General features: G+C 41.7%; 1 protein-coding gene across 1 annotated transcript; it reads left to right on the forward strand.

Moving 5' to 3' along the window:
- The first annotated feature begins 9,075 nt into the window (after positions 1-9,075).
- Positions 9,076-19,859, forward strand: LOC139159191 (vomeronasal type-2 receptor 26-like). Its single transcript, XM_070736543.1, has 5 exons — positions 9,076-9,393; positions 9,850-10,659; positions 13,756-13,983; positions 16,942-17,068; positions 18,949-19,859. Exons 1-5 carry the CDS (start codon positions 9,076-9,078, stop codon positions 19,857-19,859), a joined length of 2,394 nt encoding a protein of 797 aa, XP_070592644.1.
- Positions 19,860-21,185: the final 1,326 nt, after the last annotated feature.

Consider the following 21,185-nt stretch of genomic DNA (forward strand, 5'->3'; position numbering starts at 1 on the left):
TGGCGAATCTATGGCATGGGTGCCATTGGTGGCACACAGAGCCATATCTGAGGGCACACGAGTTGTTGCCCTATTTCAGCCCCTGCACGTATATTCACACTGGCCAGCTGATTTTCAACCTTCTCAGAGGGGAGTCATTTTCGGCTTCTCCAAACTTCAGGAAAACCTCCCAAAGCCTGGGGAAGGTGAAAAATAGCATAACAGGCCTATTGAAAGTTCAGAAATGAACTTCTGGTAGGCCTATTGGGCCTGTTTTTCGACATCCATAGGCTCTGGAGGCATGCATGCGCAGGGGGGAGCCCAGGGGAGATTGTGCATGCATTCATGAGGAGAGGGCATGGCATTATGGATGTGGGTACACGCATGCATGTTATCCCAGGCACGCATGCTCTTTTGGCACCCCAGCAAAAAAGGTTCCCCATCACTGCCCTATACCATTCTGGACAAATATTATCCATTATGCTTTATATTCACTGGCCTAATTGGGATGACTATTTTAATTTTGATGAAATGTTTGACACCCCACTCAAAGAAAAGTTTTTACTCTAGAAGAGAAGGGAATATTATATATGTGTGTGTATATGCTATAATGTTATATCAGTGTACATAACATTTAGTTTTTCAACCACAATAATACTTGTAATCAACTTGATCAAAATTATTCTTCAAAACAGTTTACAACATTCCTAATTATTAATACAGGGGGAAAAAAATAAAAATAATAGAAAAAATTTGATAGTTGGTTACACTAACATGGCTTCTATTTCATTCATTGATCTTGAAGTAATTGTTTGTTTGTTTGTTTGTTTGTTTGTTTGTTCAATTTCTACAGCCACACATCTTTGGGCAGCTGACAATTCAACATATATTACAATTAAAATTTAAAAATTTTAAATAAAAACTATAAAAAGGATTACAGCATTAAAATGATTTCATCCTTTTTCTGCTGGACTACTTCCTCTGTCTTAATAAGGGTGGGTCATTTATCAGATAGCTAAAGAAAAGCTGTTTACTACGAGTATTTGTTTATTCTGGATGTACAATAAGGACCCCAAAATAGAAGGATGAAAATAACTTAGGAAAAGAAGAAGATCAAGGGATCAAAAATCGAAGATCAAGATCGAACTTAAACCTGACAAGATGGAGTGGCTGTGGGTTTTGCCTCCCAAGGACAATCCCATCTGTCCATCCATCACCCTGGAGGGGGGGAAGTATTGACCTCCCCAGAGAGGGTCTGCAACTTGGGTGTCCTCCTTGACCCACAACTGACATTAGAACACCATCTTTCGGCTGTGGCGAGGGGGGCATTTGCCCAGGTTTGCCTGGTGCACCAGTTGCGGCCCTATTTAATAATAATAATAATAATAATAATAATAATAATGATGATGATGATGATGATGTGTGATTCTCTAACTTTGAGAATAATGTGTGATTCTCTGACATTGGCACTATGACTCAAAGGCAGCAAGAACTGAAGGACCAAATACTTGCTCATGTAGCGTCCAATGCAAAATGAAAGAGACTGCCAGCCTTAAAAAACATAAGCAAGAAACTACTTGTCCCACTGAGGGAAGATATTAACTCTGCACTTGTAACTGTCAATGTAACTTCAATTGAAAAACTGAATCAGCTTGCCTACAGTACAGCAGTTACAGTAACTGAAGAACTAGGGTTACTACAACAGAAACCAATCGGAAAACCAACTGGAAAACCAAAATGGAAAATCCGACTAGAACTGAAAATCAAAAGCTTGAGATTAGATGCAAGCAACTTGAAGAACATTAAGGAGCAGAAACTGAACAAATAAAACATTAAATAAGTAATGATAAAAAGTAACAAAAGAAGACAATAGGACAGGGAAGGTAGGCACAGTGGTGCGCTTATGCACGCCCCTTACAGACCTCTTAGAAAGGGGGAGAGGTCAATTGGAGATAGTCTAAGGCTAAAGGTTTTGGGATTAGGAGTAGAAACCACAGAATCAGGTGGTGCATTCCAGGCATTGATTACTCTGTTGCTGAAGTCGTATTTTTTGCAGTCAGGTTTGGAGCAGTTGACATTTAGTTTAAATAGTGCTCGTATGTTGTTGCGGTTGAAGGTGAAGTAGTCGTTAACAGGTAGGACATTTTGGTATATGATTTTATGAACTATAATTAAGTCAGAATGGAGACTACGGATTTGTAAGTTGTCTAAACCAAGAATTTCAAGTCTGGCGGAGTAATGTATTTTGTTGTGAGAAGAGGAGTGAAGGACTCTTCTTGTGAAATATTTCTGGACTCTCTCAATTGTGTTGAAGTCAGATATGCAATGTGGGTTTTATACAGGTGAGCAATGAAATGATTCCAAAAAGAGTGAAGAAAGTAAAGAACTGGACATCCCTGGCACTGATCAGGTGCATGGTTTTTGGCTGAAATACCTGATCAGCCTGCATGCAAAAATGGCCGAATTGTTCAACAAAATGCTGCAGACAGGAAATATCAGCGAATGGCTTACAACTGGCAGAACATATTTAATACTGAAAGACACAACGAAAGGAGCCATACCAGGAAACTACAGGCCAATAACATGTCTGCCGACCATGCTCAAATTGCTGACATGTATTATAGCTGACAGAATTCAGGACTACCTAGAAGAAAATGACATCATGCCAGCGGAGCAAAAGGACAATAAAAGATGAAGCAGAGGTACGAAAGACCAGCTCCTAATTGATAAAATGATTTTGGAGAACTGTAAGAACAGGAAAACAAACCTATACATGACCTGGATTGACTACAAGAAAACCTTTGACTCATTGCCACACAGCTGGATCATAAAATGCTTGGAAGTCATTGGAGTCAATGAAAACATCAGGAAATTCATAGAAAAGGGGATGAAATATTGGAAGACTGTGCTTTTTGTTGGGAATGAAAGATATGGATTGATCAACATCAGAAGGGGCATCTTCCAGGGGGACTCTTTGTCCCCATTGCTATTCATCATCGCTATAATCCCGCTGTCACTCATCCTACAGAAAACAATCCTAGGCTACCAAACTGCTAGGAATTCACCAAAAATCTCACACCTGCTATATGTGGATGACCTGAAGTTGTACGGAAAATCAGAAACTGAGATACAGTCACTAACCAACCCTGTGCGAATCTTTAGCAATGACATCAGCATGGAGTTTGGTCTGGATAAATCTGCCACAGTGGCACTGAAAAAGGGGGAAATCACTGAAAGTGGGGGCATTGAAATGCCAAATGGTCAAACCATCAAGTGCCACCAGCCAGAAGCCTACAGATACTTGGGCATCTTGCAACTGGATAATATCAAGCATGGTCATGTGAAAACTGTGATCAACAAAGAGTACATCCAGAGAATCAGAAAAAGATGGAAGAGCAAACTGAATGGTGGCAACACTATCAAGGCTATAAATACATGGGCCATACCTGTCATTAGATACACAGCTGGCATAGTGAATTGGACTCAAGCAGAGCTGGACAACTTGGACAGGAAAATCAGAAAATTAATGACGATCCATCATGCACTACACCCCCGCAGTGACATTGACAGGCTGTATTTACCAAGGAAAATAGGTGGCAGAGGACTTTTGCATGCATTAGCTGACTATGTGAAGGAGAGCAAAGAGTCAGCGTTGATGGAGATCAACAATAGGAAGCTTCTCAAGGTGAAGCAAACTAAGGACCAGTACAGAAAAACTGTAACTCAATGTCGTATGGACAGTTGGCGGAATAAAGCATTAGAACAAATGCTGTCAAAGCCAGAATTGAAAAATCAACAGAATGAAAGATGTCCCAAATGCCCACAGAACAATTTGATCATTGATGCTTTCTGGGAATCCACTACACTGAGTCACATCAGGACTTTTTCAGTTAGATACGAATTCACCCTGCAGGGAGGATTTTGCAAAACTCCTACTTCCCCATCTAATTATGAGAATGATAGTTATTCCTTACTTGCCTTTTTGCTAAATGTCAAGGGTTTCCTTTTCCCTCTGGAATTTGTCTGAAGGAGGTCAACAGACTGAGGACTCAACACATTTGGCATCAGGAAAGTTACAGTATAAGTTGTCTTGTTACCCTGAAAAGGTGGATTGAGCTTCATGGACACCAGGAGCTCTGCTTCTGTGTTGGTCCAGTTTCTATCATTAGGGAACTCCTCTCTGGACTTCATATTATATTAGAAAAGTCAATCTTGCAATAATCTACTTTCAATTTCTTCAAACTACTTCTGTTCTGCTGATTCTGAGATCAGATACAAGGCAAGAGATTCTTTCAATTAAATCAGAAATGGACCCACTGCTTCTGCTTCTGATGGAGCTTTTGTTGCCCCAGGCTGCCTGTGGGATGCTGGGCACCAAGTGCTTCTTGACTTTGGGGAGGGATGCAAGAGACCCACTCAATCATTACAGGCCAGGAGATCATATCATTGGTGGACTTTTCTCTGCAACAAATATTCAACAACCCGAGCTGCACAATTTCAGTTTGAGTCCTTCTAAAAAGGTTCATCAGTAAGTCTCAGAATGTTGAATGATGTTATGTTGACTTTGAGGAAAAATCAGGGGGGGGGGGCAGCAGAGGAAGGCAGTGAGATTTTAGCTACTTAGATCGACAGTCATATCTGTATACAAACGGCATGTAGTAGAACACATTCAGCAGATTCACCAAACCCAACCGGTGCAGTATGTAGTACTGACAAAACAAAAGAAAGCTATAGAATAGAATAGAATAGAATAGAATAGAATAGAATAGAACAGAACAAAAGAATTCTTTATTGGTCAAATGTGATTGGACACACAAAGAATTTGTCATTGGTGCATATGCTCTCAGTGTACATAAAAGAAAAAATACATTTGTCAGGAATCATGAGGATCAAAAATAATGAATTAATGCTCAGCACCCTTGATTAATTGATCTCTACATGTACAATTTGCTTTCATCTTTCAAGGTGTTTAGCTTGGGAGGTTATGGTTATGGTCTCAGCATGGCCATTAAAGAAAAGGACGGGAGACTCTGATTGGTTAGTCCTGGTCAGTCCCAATTCAGAGAAAAGGCTGATTTCTTTTCTGAGTCTTTCCTAGAAGGTAGTTCTCTATCAGAGTCTTCTTTGGATGAGATGGGTAGCATAAATCTATTATTATTATTATCATCATCATCATCATTGTATGGCATTGTTACATTAGCCAGGAGACCACAATGCTATTGAAGAGTAGTAGTTTGACATGGCTCACAAATCTAATAAACTGAATGAATAAATTTTCCAGAAAGATTTGTTCTTGGTTGCAAAGTAATGTCCGACCCATTGTGACCCCATGGACAATGTTCCTCCAGGCCTTCCTGTCCTTTACCATCCTCTGGAGTCCATTTAACTTCACACCTACTCCTTCAGTGACTCCATCCATCCACCTCATTCTCTGTTGTCCCCTTTTTTTGTCCCCAATCTTTCCCAGCATTAGGCTCTTTTCCAATTAGTCCTTCCTTCCCATTTGGTGGCCAAAATATTTGGGTTTCATCTTCAGAATCTGGCCTTCTAAAGAGCAGTCAGGGTTGATTTCCTCTAGGACTGACCAGTTTGATCACCTTGCAGTCTTCTCCAGAATCATAGTTCAAAGACCTCAATTATTTGGTGCTCAGTCTTTCTTAGGGTCCAAATTTCACAGCCATACATTGAAACTGGGAAAACCATAGCCTTGACTATGAAAGAAAGATGGATAGAAAGACTATAGTAGAAAGATAGAATCCACAATTCCAAATACACCTGCAGTCAGCTCTGGGTGTCTCCAGACTGGGCATCTTCAGATAATCCTTCTTGACTCACCTCTGGTTCCACTGATACCAAACTGCTTTGAGTAGGTCCTCTATTTTCTCTACCTACTCTCTCAAACAATCAGGGATCAAGACCATTTACTCAAGCGAAAATGAGAAAGTTTGTGCTTCTGTTCCATTCTTAAATGCTTTCTTTTCTGCCCCATCCTCATTCGAACATAGGCTCATGCACACCCATACATGCACACTTTAAAAATATATCATGTTTCCATGAAAATAAAACCCTGTCTTATATTTTTTTTGAACCCTGAAATAAGCGCTTGATCTTATAGCCATGTACTCAAAAAACCGATTGGCCTTATTATCAGGGGGTGCCTTATTTTGGGGAAAACATGATAATACATGCATTATGATCCTTTGAGGCAGGGGTCCCCAAACTTTTTACACAGGGGGCCAGTTCACTGTCCCTCGGACTGTTGGAGGGCCAGACTATAAAAAAAAAACTATGAACAAATGCACATACCTTATTTTAAAGTAAAAAACAAAATGGGAACATACTATAGAGAGGGGGGGAAGAAGTCTGAAATTCCTATACTGTATGTTTGTTTTGTTTTTAATTTTCTTTTGTTAACATCTGATTGGCTATACAAGGTTTTCTTGGCTTATAGAAAAATGTATAAAGAAAGAAGGAAGCACTTTGGCATAATGGTTAATAAGTTAGAAATATAATTGGCGTACTTTTTGAAGCAACATTAAGGAGCTAATTTAATTAAAAGAAAATGAATGTAACTGGATGACAAAATTAGAAAAAAAAACTTTTGCATCTTTTTTGAGGATTGATATTAGTTACTAACAAAATACCACATTTTATTCATGGAAAGTTAGATGGTGTTGTTTGAATGTATGTTTAAAAAAAAATTACTCACCCCTAAAACAGTCCTTCCTTCCTCTGTCCCTCCATTCATTTCATTTTTCCTTCCTTCCTTCCTTCCTTCCTTCCTTCCTTCCCTCCTTCATTCCTCTCCACTTCTCTTTCCCTCCCTCTCTTTCCCTTTTCTTTCTTTCTCTTTCTTTTCCCTCTCTCTCACAAAAGCTTCTGTGTCCCGCCATGCGCCTCAGGGGGTAGGAGAGGCTCCACCGCGAACGCCCAAATCATCAATCTGTATTTAAAGTATGCTTAACGTTTAACAAAGCCAATGTCTAAAAAATATGAGAGAATTCTTGAAAAATAAGAGGACTCCAAATAAGAAGGTGGTTTTTTATGAGGGTGGGGTTTTTTTTATCCCCACAAAATATCCTGTGAGAAAGCTTTTTCAATTTAACACATAGCTGAGACCCATGTAATGTGATCACTTATTGTTTCAATGAACAATTCCAATATTAAAAAGTCTAAGCAGGCAGGATGAATGAACTTGAGAGGGGGTGTCTCTTTCTCTCTCTCTGCTGAAAAAATGAGACTCCCCGCAAGTCAACTTATGGGAAAGGCGGAGAGAGGGCGAGGCAACAGCTCCAGTGTAGGCACAAGTCTACACCCACCGCTTTTTCCCCAGGGCGCCGCTTCTGCGCACAGGTGGCGAGGCCATCCAACCACTGCATCTTGTTTTCTGGGGGGGGGGGGGGGTTGCTTCCTGTTTCTTCCTGGCGGCGGGAAGAATATCGGCAGGATTGGGCGGGGCATGGTCCCCGGACACAGCTGGAGAAGCCGGGCGGGCCTCAGAGCCCACAGATCAGCTTTTGGGTGGGAGAAACGGTGCCGGCTCTACCGCACGGGGTTTGAAAAACCTGTGCGGAGTTTGTTTTTTGCCTGCGTGGCCACACAGGCTAGAGGGAACAGTGGCCAGGAGCAAGGGATGCAGACGCATCCTGTGCTCCTGTCATTCACCTGCAGGCCGGATAAATGGCCTCAGTGGGCCACATGCAGCCTACAGACTGTAGTTTGGGGACCGTTGCTTTGAGGCAGCGGTCCCCAAACTGCGGCCCGTGGGCCGGATGCGGCCCGCGGAGGCCACTTATCCGGCCCGCGGCAGCATATGTTATTTTACCGGTCTATATAATAAGCTCCCGAATCTCCCATCCACTCTGCTGCTGAGCGTTTGGCGGCGGCAAGGAACAGGAGGAAAGCCAGGGGGTGGGGAGTTTGGGAGGGAGGGAAAAAAGAAAGAGAGGGGAGAGAAAGAGAAAGGAAGGAATGAATGGAGGGAGAGAGAGAGGGAGGGAGGAAGGAGGCAGGGAGGGAGGGAAGGAGGAAGGAAGGGAGGAGAAGTTGAATGGGTGGGTGGAAGGAAAGAGTGTGAGATACAAAGAGGGAGAGATAGAAAGAGAGTGAGTGAGAGAAAGAGAGAGAGAGAAAGAGAGGGACAGAGAGAAAGAGAGAGAGAGGGGCTGAGGGAGAGATAGAGAGGGAGAGAGAAAGGAAGAGGGAGAGATGGAAAGAGAGAGAGAAAAAAGAGGAAGAGAAAAATGAGAAAATGATAGAGGGAAAGAACAAGGGAGAGGAAAATGAAACATGAGAGAGAAGGAAAAACGGAGAAGGAAGAGAGAAGGGGAGAGGAAGGAGGGAGGGAGGGAAGGAATGAAGGAAGGAGAAATGAAGGGAGTTGGTTGATTTAAGTTTAAATTTATTTGTTAATAAAGTATAAATTACTTTATTACTTTATTACTTCTTTATTTTAAATATTGTATTTGTTCCCATTTTGCATGTGCAGTGTGCATAGGGATTTGTTCATAGGTTTTTTTTTAATACTCCGGCCCTCCAACAGTCTGAGGGACAGTGAACTGGCCCCCTGTGTAAAAAGTTTGGGGACCCCTGCTTTGAGGGAATGCCAAATCCTGATTCCTACATGGTGAGATCCATGAAGATTGCTGAGCTACATTTTCAGACATGGTTTGCCAAAATCCTTTCCTGGGATATTTTTTGACTTCTCAAGGTTGAGAGTTAATGCAAGTGACAGCAGTGCCCAGATTTTCTGCAGTGTGTCTGTTTTGACTTTCAAATAATCTAAGTAATAATAATCTAAGTAAAGTAATAATCTAAGTAGAGAAGAGGAACTTTGTGGATAAAAACTTGTGAAGTCGCAATAGCACATATGAAATGCCTTAACAGCATAACAGAGTTGGATGGGACCTTGGAGGTCTTCTAATGGCATAAGGAGACCTTATGCCATTCTGGACAAATGGCTGTCCAATCTCTTCTTACCTCCAGTAATGCAGCAACATCAGCTTCAGAAGGCAAGCCATTCCACTGTTTAATTGCTTTCGTTGTTAGGAAATTTCTCCTTAGTTCTAGGTTGGTGATTTCACTAAATGTAACATCATGGCAAAATCCATGTATCTTTCCAGGAAAGCAAATGTGATGTACTGGAAAATTCTGTCCTTCCTTTTTGCCATTCAGGAAATCAACAAAGATCCCCTCCTCTTACCCAACCTCACCTTGGGTTATAACCTCCATGACAACTTTCGAGATAGAAGATTGACTTTGGATGGTCTGTTGGATTTGCTTTCGACTGGAGAAGCCAATGTTCCCAACTATAGCTGTGGAAGGAAGGTGAACATGCTGGTTCTTCTGGAAGAGACCAACTCTGATATATCCATCCTTATTGCTGCTATATTGGGCATCTACAAAATACCACAGGTATAGAGCCAGTGAATGGCTGCAAGTTTATTCCAGAGTAGTTCAAAGCGGTTTTCTCCTTAGAAGTGTTAATTAAGCATGGATTAAGATGAAGAATTAATCTTTATGACATCTTTCAGTCTCCCAAAGAGACAAGAACAAATATAGATACAACCATAATTAACAGTTATAAATTGAGTACAAATATTAATTTGTAATATTTCACATTGCTTAGATCTTGCACTATGCAGGTTTTGTGAAAGCATTAGCTTTTCAGAAAATGATATCTGGATTTATTCTTAACATCCATTGTCCATATTTACATTTTCTGCATTTCTGATCCCCTATTAAATCCACCAAGGTAGGCTGGAATCTTCCAGCCACTATCTAAGCTCTGACATTATCTTTTCAGGATCTAATAGGTGGGCTTTGCAAAAACCCCAAATAAAACATAAATTTCCTTTCCCCTCCTCCCAGATCAGCTACACTTTTATTTCACCAATCCTGAGAGATAAAACTCAGTTACCCTTTTTCTACCGGACAATCCCCAAAGAAGATACTCAGAACCTGGGAATTGTTAAACTGCTGCTGCATTTTCGGTGGACATTCATTGGTGTCTTTGCTGCAGACACCGATAACGGAGAACATTTCATTAGAACCTTTGTTCCTGTGCTGGCTCAGAATGGCATCTGTGTTGTTTTTTCACAAATCATATCATTAAAAGTGGAGAACTTCAAATATCTGATTTCTGTTTTCAACATGTGGTCCCAAATCAATGTATTTGTTTATTATGCAGAGTTTACATTCATTGAGGGAGCATTTTTCATAGAAAACATATTAAAGTCCTTGCAAAAGCCTATGGAAGGGAAAGTTTGGATCACAACAGCTTTGTGGGATCTCACCATTGAATTATCATATAATACTCTTTCTTTCAGATACACCCATAGTATTTTTTCTTTTCTTATCCAGACCAGCCAAAAGACCAAATTTGACGATTTCATAGATTTCTATTTCTTTATCAAAGCATTTATGACTAAAAAATTTCACTGTTCATATGGGAAGCCTGCCTTGTCTGTGAAAGGCTGGACAAGGTGTACAGAGAAAGAGAACTTGGAGACTCTAACTCAGGAGAAGATTGAAAAGACCTTCTCTCTAGATAGCTCTTTAACTTACAATGCCATCAAGATTGTGGCACATGCCTTAAATGTGGTCAATTCAGCCCGATCCCAGGGGACAAGGATAGAGGCAAAAGACAAGGTGGAAGTTGAAAACATTCAACCATGGCAGGTATTTCTTTATACGTTCAGGGGTGGGTTCTAACTTACCTTGCTTCCGGTTTGCATGTGTAGTTCCAAAGTTTTATTTTTAATCTATAGAAAAAAGCTGAAAACAAGATGGCTATGCATGCACAATGCTGGAAACTCAGCTTCTGTGCATGACCAGAAGAAGGGAAAAATCAGAAATAAATCCACCCCCCAAAATTGCTTTCCCTAAAGAGTTCCAAAAACATTCAAACAAAAAGATGATGGCATCCACGGACCGGCATGGACCGAAATTTTATGCCAACATTCAAAGTGCAGGGGCAGGTTTACCACAGGATAGGGAGTATCATGGTGGGGCCTCAGCAGTAGCCTTCATTTCTCCAAATATATTTTGTTGGTGTTGATCACAATGAGAGGGACATCCATTGTAGAATCTACCCAGGCATTAATCCACAACTGATTAGCCAACTCCAGAATTATACTCTGGAACTTAAGGGTGCTGTTGATTCTGTTCCTAAGGGCCACAAGGACCTCCAAGTGGTGATTCATGCACCAAATGGTTGTTCTCATTGTCAGCCAGGGTTTTGAGAAAAGAGATATCATTCTCCACAGCAGAGACAGGTTGTTATGAACCGTGCCTATGAAGCTCTCCAATATCCTCTGATGTTTTGCCATGGAGAAGATGGCTATTTATAAATATCAAAGCAAAAATCACGCCATAATCAGGAAATCTCCAGAACCAGAAAGCGTTTCTGACAGTGAGAATGATCAATCAGTGGAACAGCTTGCCTTCAGAAGTTGCGGGAGCTTCACCACTGGAGACTTTCAAGAAGAGATTGGGCTGCCATTTATTAGAAATGGTGTAGGGTCTTCTGCTTGGATGAGGGGTTAGACTAGATAACCTGTAAAGTCCCTCCCAACTCTGTTAATCTGTCTCTCTTGTGGAATCAAAACACAGAACCAGTAATGGGTTGCAGCAGGAATGGTTGGGATTGCCATTCTGGTAGAGAAAATGAAGATGCACATTAATCTCCATACCCCGACGCATGCACCCGTGCGCCTGTGTGAGATCCAAATTCTGTGCATGCGCCGGAAGTGAAATCTCATACGAGGATGCTTTTATGCAAGAGAATTTGCCTTTTTTGGCTATTTCTTTGCTTCTGCACATGTGAAAAAATCAGCCAGAATGCAGCGGCCACTTTGGCCGCTGCGGCTCCGGCTTTTCCTCCTCCTCTGCCGCTGCCAGCACACCTCCCCACCCACTCCACTGTGCACATTCCCAACCCTGACACAAAAATGAGACTGTGTCTCAAGCCAACCCGAGCTGGCTGCCAGCACCGCGAGATCGACACCACTGCCAAGTAGCCACACCATTGCCACCACACCAAGGGCCTAAGGAAGCACCATACTTGAAGGGCAGAGTGGCAGAGGTTGCGCTTGTAGTGACAACAGGCCAGGTGAGGTGGTTTTTCTGCCTGGGGAGGTGCCTCTCTATGGAGCCAGGGACACTGCTTTCCTCCCATCGAGCCTGGAGGAGCCACCAAGGCAGGGGCAAAGCAGGGCTTAGCTCGCCCTTTAGGCCGCTAGCCTCAGGAAGGATCCTGAGGAGGGAACTGAGGGGCTGGGAGGCTTCCCAGCAGTGCAGCCCAGGCTTGCAAACGCACTGCTGCCCCTCTGCTTTCTGGCATAGCAGCAGGACGCTGTGGCTGAGCCCCGCTTAGCAAACTGCCATCACTGCAAGTCCAGGCCTGGCATTGGGCTGCAGTGAGAAGAAGGAACTGGAGGGTTGCGGGGCCTGGGCTGTCTTCTGGCCACTGCATTCTGGCAGTTTTGGGGGGCATTCTTTTGCTTTTGCACATACACGGAAGTAAAGAAATCGCTGAAAAATGGAATAATCTCAAGCACATGGGCATCCTCACATGAGATTTTGCTTCTGGTGCATGCGCAGTAGTCTAATCCCGTGCGGGCAGGCACTTGCAGGCCGGTCACCGGGAGCGTCAGAGTTGAGAAACCCTTCACTGCACAAGACCCTAAATAAATAATCAAGGCTTCAATATTATTCAATATGCACAGGAGAAACTTTCCAAAGAATGTTGAAACAAAGCTCTGTAGACAAAAGGATGTATCTGTAGTTATACAGGATATCTCAAGGAGGAGGCGAAAATCATGGATAAGCAATAGATAAAGTGAACAAATATATTTGTAGGTAACAGATTTTCCTTCTCCTGCCCTTCTGCCATCTGCCTATCTTCAAGAGAACTTAGATGAGAAATAAAACAATAAAACAAAAGGAGATGGAGAATCTGTTTTTATTTATTTATTCATTTGTCCAATATACAAATACATAGGAAGAAAAATAGACATTTGATAATATAAAAGAGGGTGAAAGTGAACTTAGAGGAGAGGATATATGAAAGGAAGAGAATATATAAGATAGGTGAAGGAAAGGAAAGATAATTGGACAGAGGACGAAAGGCACTCCAGTGCACTTATTTATGCCCCTTACTGGCCTCTTAGGAACCTGGAGAGGTCAATCGTGGAGAGTCTAAGGGAGAAGTGTTGGGGGTTAGGGGTTGACACAATTGAGTCCGGTAATGAGTTCCACGGTTCCATAACTCGATTGTTGAAATCATATTTTTTACAGTCAAGTTTGGCGCGGTTCGTATTAAGTTTGAATCTGTTGCGTGCTCTTGTGTTATTGCAGATGAAGCTGAAGTAGTCATTGACTGGTAGGACGTTGCAGCATATGATCTTGTGGGTAATACTCAAATCGTGTTTTAGGTGCCGTAGTTCTAGGCTTTCAAGGCCCAGGATTGTTAGTCTATTTTCGTAGGATATTCTGTTTCAAGTGGAGGAGTGAAGGGCTCTTCTGGTGAAATATCTTTGGACATTTTCAAGGGTGTTGATGTCTGAGATGTGATATGGGTTCCAGACAGATGAGCAGTAGTCAAGGATGGGTCTATTTGGGAATGCCAGAAAACATCTGGTACCTGAAGGACAAATCTTTGTGAATTGTCCTGAGAAGAAAACAGGCCTCAGCTCAATAAGCCAAATTCCTAATATCTCTGTATATCAACTTGTTCAGATGATTTGTAAAAACCTCTTTTCTTATGCTCTGTAGCTTCGCCATTTCCTGAAGAATCCCCAGATCTACAACAACACCATAGAAGGAATGTATTTGGATAGAAATGGAGAGTTGATGGCTGACTTTGACATTGTGAGATGGGTGTGGTTTCCTAATAAGTCAACCACCAGAGTGAAATTTGGGGGTCTAGATAGAGAAGGAACCATTGGAGTTAAATTCAGCATCGACAAGGAAGCCATCATGAGCTCTCAGTGGCTCAATCAGGTAGGGGAAGAGGTGTTCCATCTCTTTAGCTTTGTCCATCATCTCAATCAGTGTTTCCCTCCATCCCAAACTATACATAGGTCTGACTGCCTTCAAATTAATGCTTCAGAATTATATTCTTACATTTATAACCAGCAAAGAAAAAGAAGCTTTATGACTTATACAGGAGAAGACTTTGGTCTGAGGGGAAAAATGTGGGGATGGAGGGAAATGGAAGCAGGATTTAAGAGGAGGGGAGAAGTGAAATCAGTTGAGCTGCACATGTTCATTTGGACATGTATACATTCAAGAATTTGATCCTATTTGTAAGAAGAAAAGTACAAAACCCACCATGGTGAAGAATTCCAGAATTCCGATTTCTCATCTGTACTGTGTGTTTTTCCAAAGGTTTCTCTGACAGTCTTCTAGACAGTCCTCCAAAATGGAAGTATGCCTGACTATCATGTTTCCCATTTCAAGAACAACTTTCTAGAAAATTATCTAGAGTGACCACCAGTGTTCCCTCTAATTTTTTGGGGGGGTGGGCGGAAAAGTATAGTGTCTGAGCGGCAGTCCCTTCGGGACTGGGCGGCACAGAAATAATAAATAAATAAATAAACAAACAAACAAACAAACAAAAAACCCACCCTGTTTTGCCTCAGAGAATTTCAAAATAAAATACTGTACTGTGTGTCTATAACAGTGAGCTCATAATAGGGCAACTCTATCAATATCAAAATGCCACTTAAATAGTTGAGCTAGTTTCAAACTAGATTTTGATTTTCTTTCTCTTCCTTACTCCCATTCTTTTTCTTTCTCTTTTCCTTCCTCTCTTTTTTCTATCTGTTTCTCTCTCTTCCTCTCTTCCTCTCTCTCTCCTTCCCTCTCACTCTTTCCCTCTCGGCTTCTGGGCAGGTTTGGAAAACTCTGAGTTGATGATGATTTTTAAGTGAGCGATTGCTCACTGCTCAGCTTAGAAGGAACTATGGTGACCACCACATGGCCCAGAGGAGAAAAAGAATGGTCCACTTCTAGTCCATTTTGCACATACATCTTTTGTTAATCCCTGTAAGATCCTCCCTCTCTAGTCCACTCAAGAAAGTTCAAGTTTCAAGTTTTATTGGATTTATATGCCGCCCCTCTCCGAAAACTTGGGGCGGCTAACAGCAATCATAGACAGTATACAATAATAATCCAATACTAAAAGCAAATTAAAACCCCTTAATATACAAAACCAAACACACATACAAACATACCATGCATATCATTGTAACGGCCTAGGGGGAGAAGAAATCTTAATTCCCCCATGCCTGGCGGCAGAGGTGGGTTTTAAGTAGGTTACGAAAGGCAAGGCGGGTGGGGGCAATTCTAATCTCTGGGGGGAGTTGGTTCCAGAGGGCCGGGGCCGCCACAGAGAAGGCTCTTCCCCTGGGTCCCGCCAAGCAACATTGTTTAGTTGACGGGACCCGGAGAAGACCCACTCTGTGAGACCTAACTGGTCGCTGGGATTCGTGCGGCAGAAGGCGGTCCCTGAGGTAATCTGGCCCGGTGCCATGAAGGGCTTATAGGTCATAAACAACACTTTGAATTGTGACCGGAAACTGATCGGCAACCAAAGCAGACTGCGGAGTGTTGGTGTGACATGGGCATATTTAGAGAAGCCCATGATTGCTCTCGCAGCTGCATTCTGCACGATCTGAAGTTTCCGAACACTTTTCAAGGGTAGCCCCATGTAGAGAGTGTTACAGTAGTTGAGCCTCGAGGTGATGAGGGCATGAGTGACTGTGAGCAGTGATTCCCGGTCCAAATAGGGTTGCAACTGATGCACAGGCGAACCTGGGCGAATGCCCCCCTCGCCACAGCTGAAAGATGTTTCTCTAATGTGAGCTGTGGATCGAGGAGGACGCCCAAGTTGCGAACCCTCTCTGAGGGGGTCAATGATTGTCCCCCCAGGGTAATGGACGGACAGATGGAATTGTCCTTGGGAGTCAAGACCCACAGCCACTCCGTCTTGTCTGAGTTTGAGTTTGTTGACACCCATCCAGGCCCCAACAGCCTCCAGGCACAGGCACATCACTTCCACTGCAGTACTCTTGAAGCAAAAGCCATTTCAAAAGGAAACTTTTATTGGAAGATTGTGATAGCAAGATATCTAGGCAGGAATTAAGTTTCTCATTCAAAACAGTAAATTAAACCAGTGCAAACAGAGCCCCAAAGTCCAATACATACTCAAGCCAATCCCAAAGTGTAAAAATATTATGAGAAACTCGGGCTATGGAAATGATAAACGCCAGTCTACAAGGCAACGCTGCTGAACTTCTCTGGAAATGAGATAAGACACCTGGCTTGAGACCCATTCTGCAGGGTTCCAGCTAACACCCCCAACAAAAGAAGACTCCAAGGCTAGGAATTCCTCAAAGTTCAATTTTATTAGAGATGTCATATTGGCACATCTGGGAAAACCCAAATCTAAATAATTCAAGGTTTTCCCCATCCAAAAGAACATTCAAGGTCTTGCCTAGCACCCACATGCCCATCACATGGCCCTATCACACACTTTCCCAACTGGAGATGCTTCCCAGTCACCCGACTCCAGATGCCAGGGCAAGGCGCCCTTGCCTCTCTGAGAAATGAATGTTATTTGAGTTATATATCTTTCACACTCCATATAATCCCCCTCCCAATTTCCCACAGTACAAAAATGTGGCAGGCCTGAAGGCCCAACTCAGAGGATAGCTTCCAGGACTGACACATTCCTTTCCCCACTCCCAAGGCCCTGAAAGTTACAGCAAAGCAAAGTAGGACATAGAAACAGAAACTCCATACAGAGATTCCCCCCAAGCCTTCCCCCTCCCACCAGAATGACAGCATCCCTGTAGAAACTTATGGGACTTGATAATCCCATTCCAACACTATAATTCATTCCATAGCTAATCAGTTTTGCAGATGCTTCTAAATGAAAATTCTATTCACTTTCAGCCCTTGCAATACTCCCAGTGTGTGAAGCCTTGTCAGTCTGGATATTTCAAGGTGGTCCAGGAAGGAAAACCAATCTGTTGCTATAACTGCGTCCCTTGTGCAGAAGGGAGCATTTCTACCCAAGAAGGTAGGTGAATAGGAATTAAAATAGCTCTTAGGATAGAAAGGTTCCTGCAGATCTTTCTAAGAAGATATTTCTAATTTGGATATTGGTGAGGGGGAGGGAGTATTAATTTAACTATCAGAATTATTTTCACCAAGGATATAACAATAAGATGACCAAGTCACTACTACCAGTTCGCTTGAACCAGTCCCACCACTGTTCCTACATGATGTTGATGGTTGTCCCTTCTCTCCTTTTGCTTCCTATAATTGTTGTCCTCTCAAATTCTTCTCCTAATGTCGCTACATTTTCTCACTTGATTAACTTGAGACACATATTAATGCAAAGGACTATGTGTATACACATACTACTTTGTTTTTCTCTCTGCCTTCCATCCCCTGCAGATGAATACACACATAAATATAGGAGAAGGTTTGGTAGGGAAGGTTTGCCTATTTGCCGATGACTCTAAAGTGTGCAATAGGGTTGATATTCCTGGAGGGGTCTATAATATGGTAAATGATTTAGCTTTACTAGATAAATGGTCAAAGCAATGGAAACTGCAGTTTAATGTTTCCAAATGTAAAATAATGCACTTGGGGAAAAGGAATCCTCAATCTGAGTATTGCATTGGCAGTTCTGTGTTAGCAAAAACTTCAGGAGAAGGATTTAGGGGTACTTATTTCTGACAGTCTCAAAATTGGTGAGCAGTGTGGTCGGACAGTAGGAAAAGCAAGTAAGATGCTTGGCTGCATAGCTAGAGGTATAACAAGCAGGAAGAGGGAGATTGGGATCCCCTTATATAGAGCACTGGTGAGACCACATTTGGAATACTGTGTTCAGTTCTGGAGACCTCACCTACAAAAAGATATTGACAAAATTGAATGGGTCTAAAGATGGGCTACAAGAATGGTGGAAGGTCTTAAGTATAAAACGTATCAGGAAAGACTTAATGAACTCAATCTGTATAGTCTGGAGGACAGAAGGAAAAGGGGGGACATGATCGAAACATTTAAATATGTTAAAGGGTTAAATAAGGTCCAGAATGGAAGTGTTTTTAATAGGAAAGTGAACACATGAACAAGGAGACACAATCTGAAGTTAGTTGGGGGAAAGATCAAAAGCAACATGAGAAAATATTATTTTACTGAAAGAGTAGTAGATCCTTGGAACAAACTTCCAGCAGACGTGGTAGATAAATCCACAGTAACTGAATTTAAACATGCCTGGGATAAACATATATCCATCCTAAGATAAAATACAGAAAATAGTATAAGGGCAGACTAGATGGACCATGAAGTCTTTTTCTGCCGTCAGACTTCTATGTTTCTATGTCATTCCGTAAATATTAATTTTATTCCATAGAATAAAGGTAGCCACAACAGGAGTACACTTTTGGGATAGGTGAGGAGATTGTTTTCAGTAACTCTTCCTGATAGTTGATCAGATTTTCCAGAGTGAAAACTTCTTTAGTGGATATTTTATATTAGCCATGACAAATATACTCACTTTTCATACAGTTTACTGATTCTATGCAATAGGGGAGTAGATTGAGCTAGACATGCAAGTTATATTGCTTACTTAGTCAAAGAAAAGAGTCCTTCCAAATTTCCCTGATGAATTTATTGTCTAAATTTAAAATGAAAGTTCAAACTTCAAACAAACTTCCAGCAGACGTTGTTGGTAAATCCACAGTAACTGAATTTAAACCTGCCTGGGATAAACATATATCCATTGTAAGATAAAATACAGGAAATAGTATAAGGGCAGACTAGATGGACCATGAGGTCTTTTTCTGCCGCCAGTCTTCTATGTTTCTATAAATTCAGGTGTGGGCTTCCTGATTTCAAAATCTAACTCCCATCTTAGAAATTGATTGTAAATATTACATTTGTCCTCTATAGATGCAGACCACTGCACCAGATGTCCAGATGATCAGTATCAGGACACACATCGAGATCAATGTATCCTCAAAATTGTCACTTTTTTGTCCCATCAAGAGTATTTGGGAATTATTCTCACTTTTTTTGCTCTATTCCTAATATTAATAACAGTTTTTGTTTTGGGAATCTTCATTAAATTCCAAGAAACTCCAATTGTCAAAGCCAACAACCGGGACCTCTCCTATATCCTCCAGGTCTCCCTTCTTCTTTGCTTCTTGACTTCCTTTCTCTTCATTGGTCGGCCAAGGAGGATCACCTGCCTTTTCCGACAAACAATTTTCAGCATCATCTTCTCCATTGCCATATCTTCTGTCTTGGCCAAAACAATCATGGTGGTGCTGGCCTTCCTGGCCACAAAGCCAGGAAACAGGGTGAGAGGGTGGCTCGGCAAGAGTCTGACCAACACAATAATCATTTCTTGTTCCAGTGTCCAGGTTGTCATTTGTTTCACCTGGTTAGGAGTCTTTCCTTCATTCCCTGATTCTGATATGTATTCCCAGCTTAGACAAATTGTTCTGCAATGCAACGAAGGCTCTGTCACCATGTTTTATGTTGCCCTTAGTTACATGGGTTTTCAGGCTGCCATTTGCTTCATAGTGGCTTTCCTGGCCAGGAAACTACCTGGGTCCTTCAACGAAGCCAAGCTGATAACCTTCAGCATGCTGGTCTTTTGCAGTGTCTGGATCTCCTTTGTGCCTACCTATCTGAGCACCAAAGGGAAATTCATGGTTGCTGTGCAGGTCTTCTCCATCTTGGCTTCCAGTGCTGGGCTTCTAGGCTGCATCTTCATCCCTAAATGTTACATCATTTTGCTGAGGCAAGATTTGAATACAAAAGAACAACTGATGTTCAAAAGTGAAGTAGAAAAGTGATTCTGGTGGATGTTCTGGGGATACAATTCCTTCCCAATATAATTCTCAACCACTGGGTACTTTTCAGAAGAAACCACTATCATGCTGCTTTTTGATCTCCTGCTTAAGCCTAATTTCCATGTTTTTATGTTTCTGTGTCTGGTAATTTAGCATTTTGGGGTCCATCATTAGCCTTTAAGTGAGGATGTGATTAGAATTTTAATAGACTAAGATTAAATAAAAATGAAGATGAACTTAAAAGGGTAAATAAAGAACTAGAAGCAGCCATTGCTCAGCTTGAATTTTAAAAAGCTTCCTTTTATTTAAGGCTACAAAACGTTCCGGAAGGGAAAGGGGAGAACCTATTTACGACAGTTGTTGAAATATTTGCAGAGGAATTGAAAATAGATGTTAGTTTCTGTTAGTTTCTGTTCTTTCCTCTCTCCCTTTTTTTGGATTTATCAACTCTCTCTTCTTCCTGGCTTGCTGTCTGTAGTTCTGTATTGCTTTCCCCTTCTTTGTTTAAATGTTCTGAAATAAATTGGTCAACCTGCTCTAATGTCTCTATTGGGATCTTTTTTTCCTTTCCAAATGACCATCACCCCTTCGGGCACAAGCCACCTGAACTGTATTTCTTTCCTTATTAATTTAGCTGTGAAATAATGGAAATCCCTTCTTTTCTCCCTAATCCTTCTTGGAATTTGTTTTAATACCGTAACATCTTTTCCTCTATAAGATAGTACATAGAAACATAGAAACATAGAAGACTGGTGGCAGAAAAAGACCTCATGGTCCATCTAGTCCGCCATTATACTATTTCCTGTATTTTATCTTAGGATGGATATATGTTTATCCCAGGCATGTTTAAATTCAGTTACTGTGGATTTATCTACGTCTACTGGAAGTTTGTTCCAAGGATCTACTACTCTTTCAGTAAAATAATATTTTCTCATGTTGCTTTTGATCTTTCCTCCAACTAACTTCAGATTGTGCCCCCTTGTTCTTGTGTTCACTTTCCTATTAAAAACACTTCCCTCCTGAACCTTATTTAACCCTTTAACATATTTAAATGTTTTGATCATGTCCCCCCTTTTCCTTCTGTCCTCCAGACTATACAGATTGAGTTCATTAAGTCTTTCCTGATACGTTTTATGCTTCAGACCTTCCACCATTCTTGTAGCCCGTCTTTGGACCCGTCCAATTGTGTCAGTATCTTTTTATAGGTGAGGTCTCCAGAACTGAACACAGTATTCCAAATGTGGTCTCACCAGCGCTCTATATAAGGGGATCACAATCTCCATCTTCCTGCTTGTTATACCTCTAGCTATACAGCCAAGCATCCTACTT

The sequence above is a fragment of the Erythrolamprus reginae genome, chromosome 2 (assembly GCF_031021105.1).
Source record: "Erythrolamprus reginae isolate rEryReg1 chromosome 2, rEryReg1.hap1, whole genome shotgun sequence".
Lineage (NCBI taxonomy): Eukaryota > Metazoa > Chordata > Lepidosauria > Squamata > Dipsadidae > Erythrolamprus > Erythrolamprus reginae.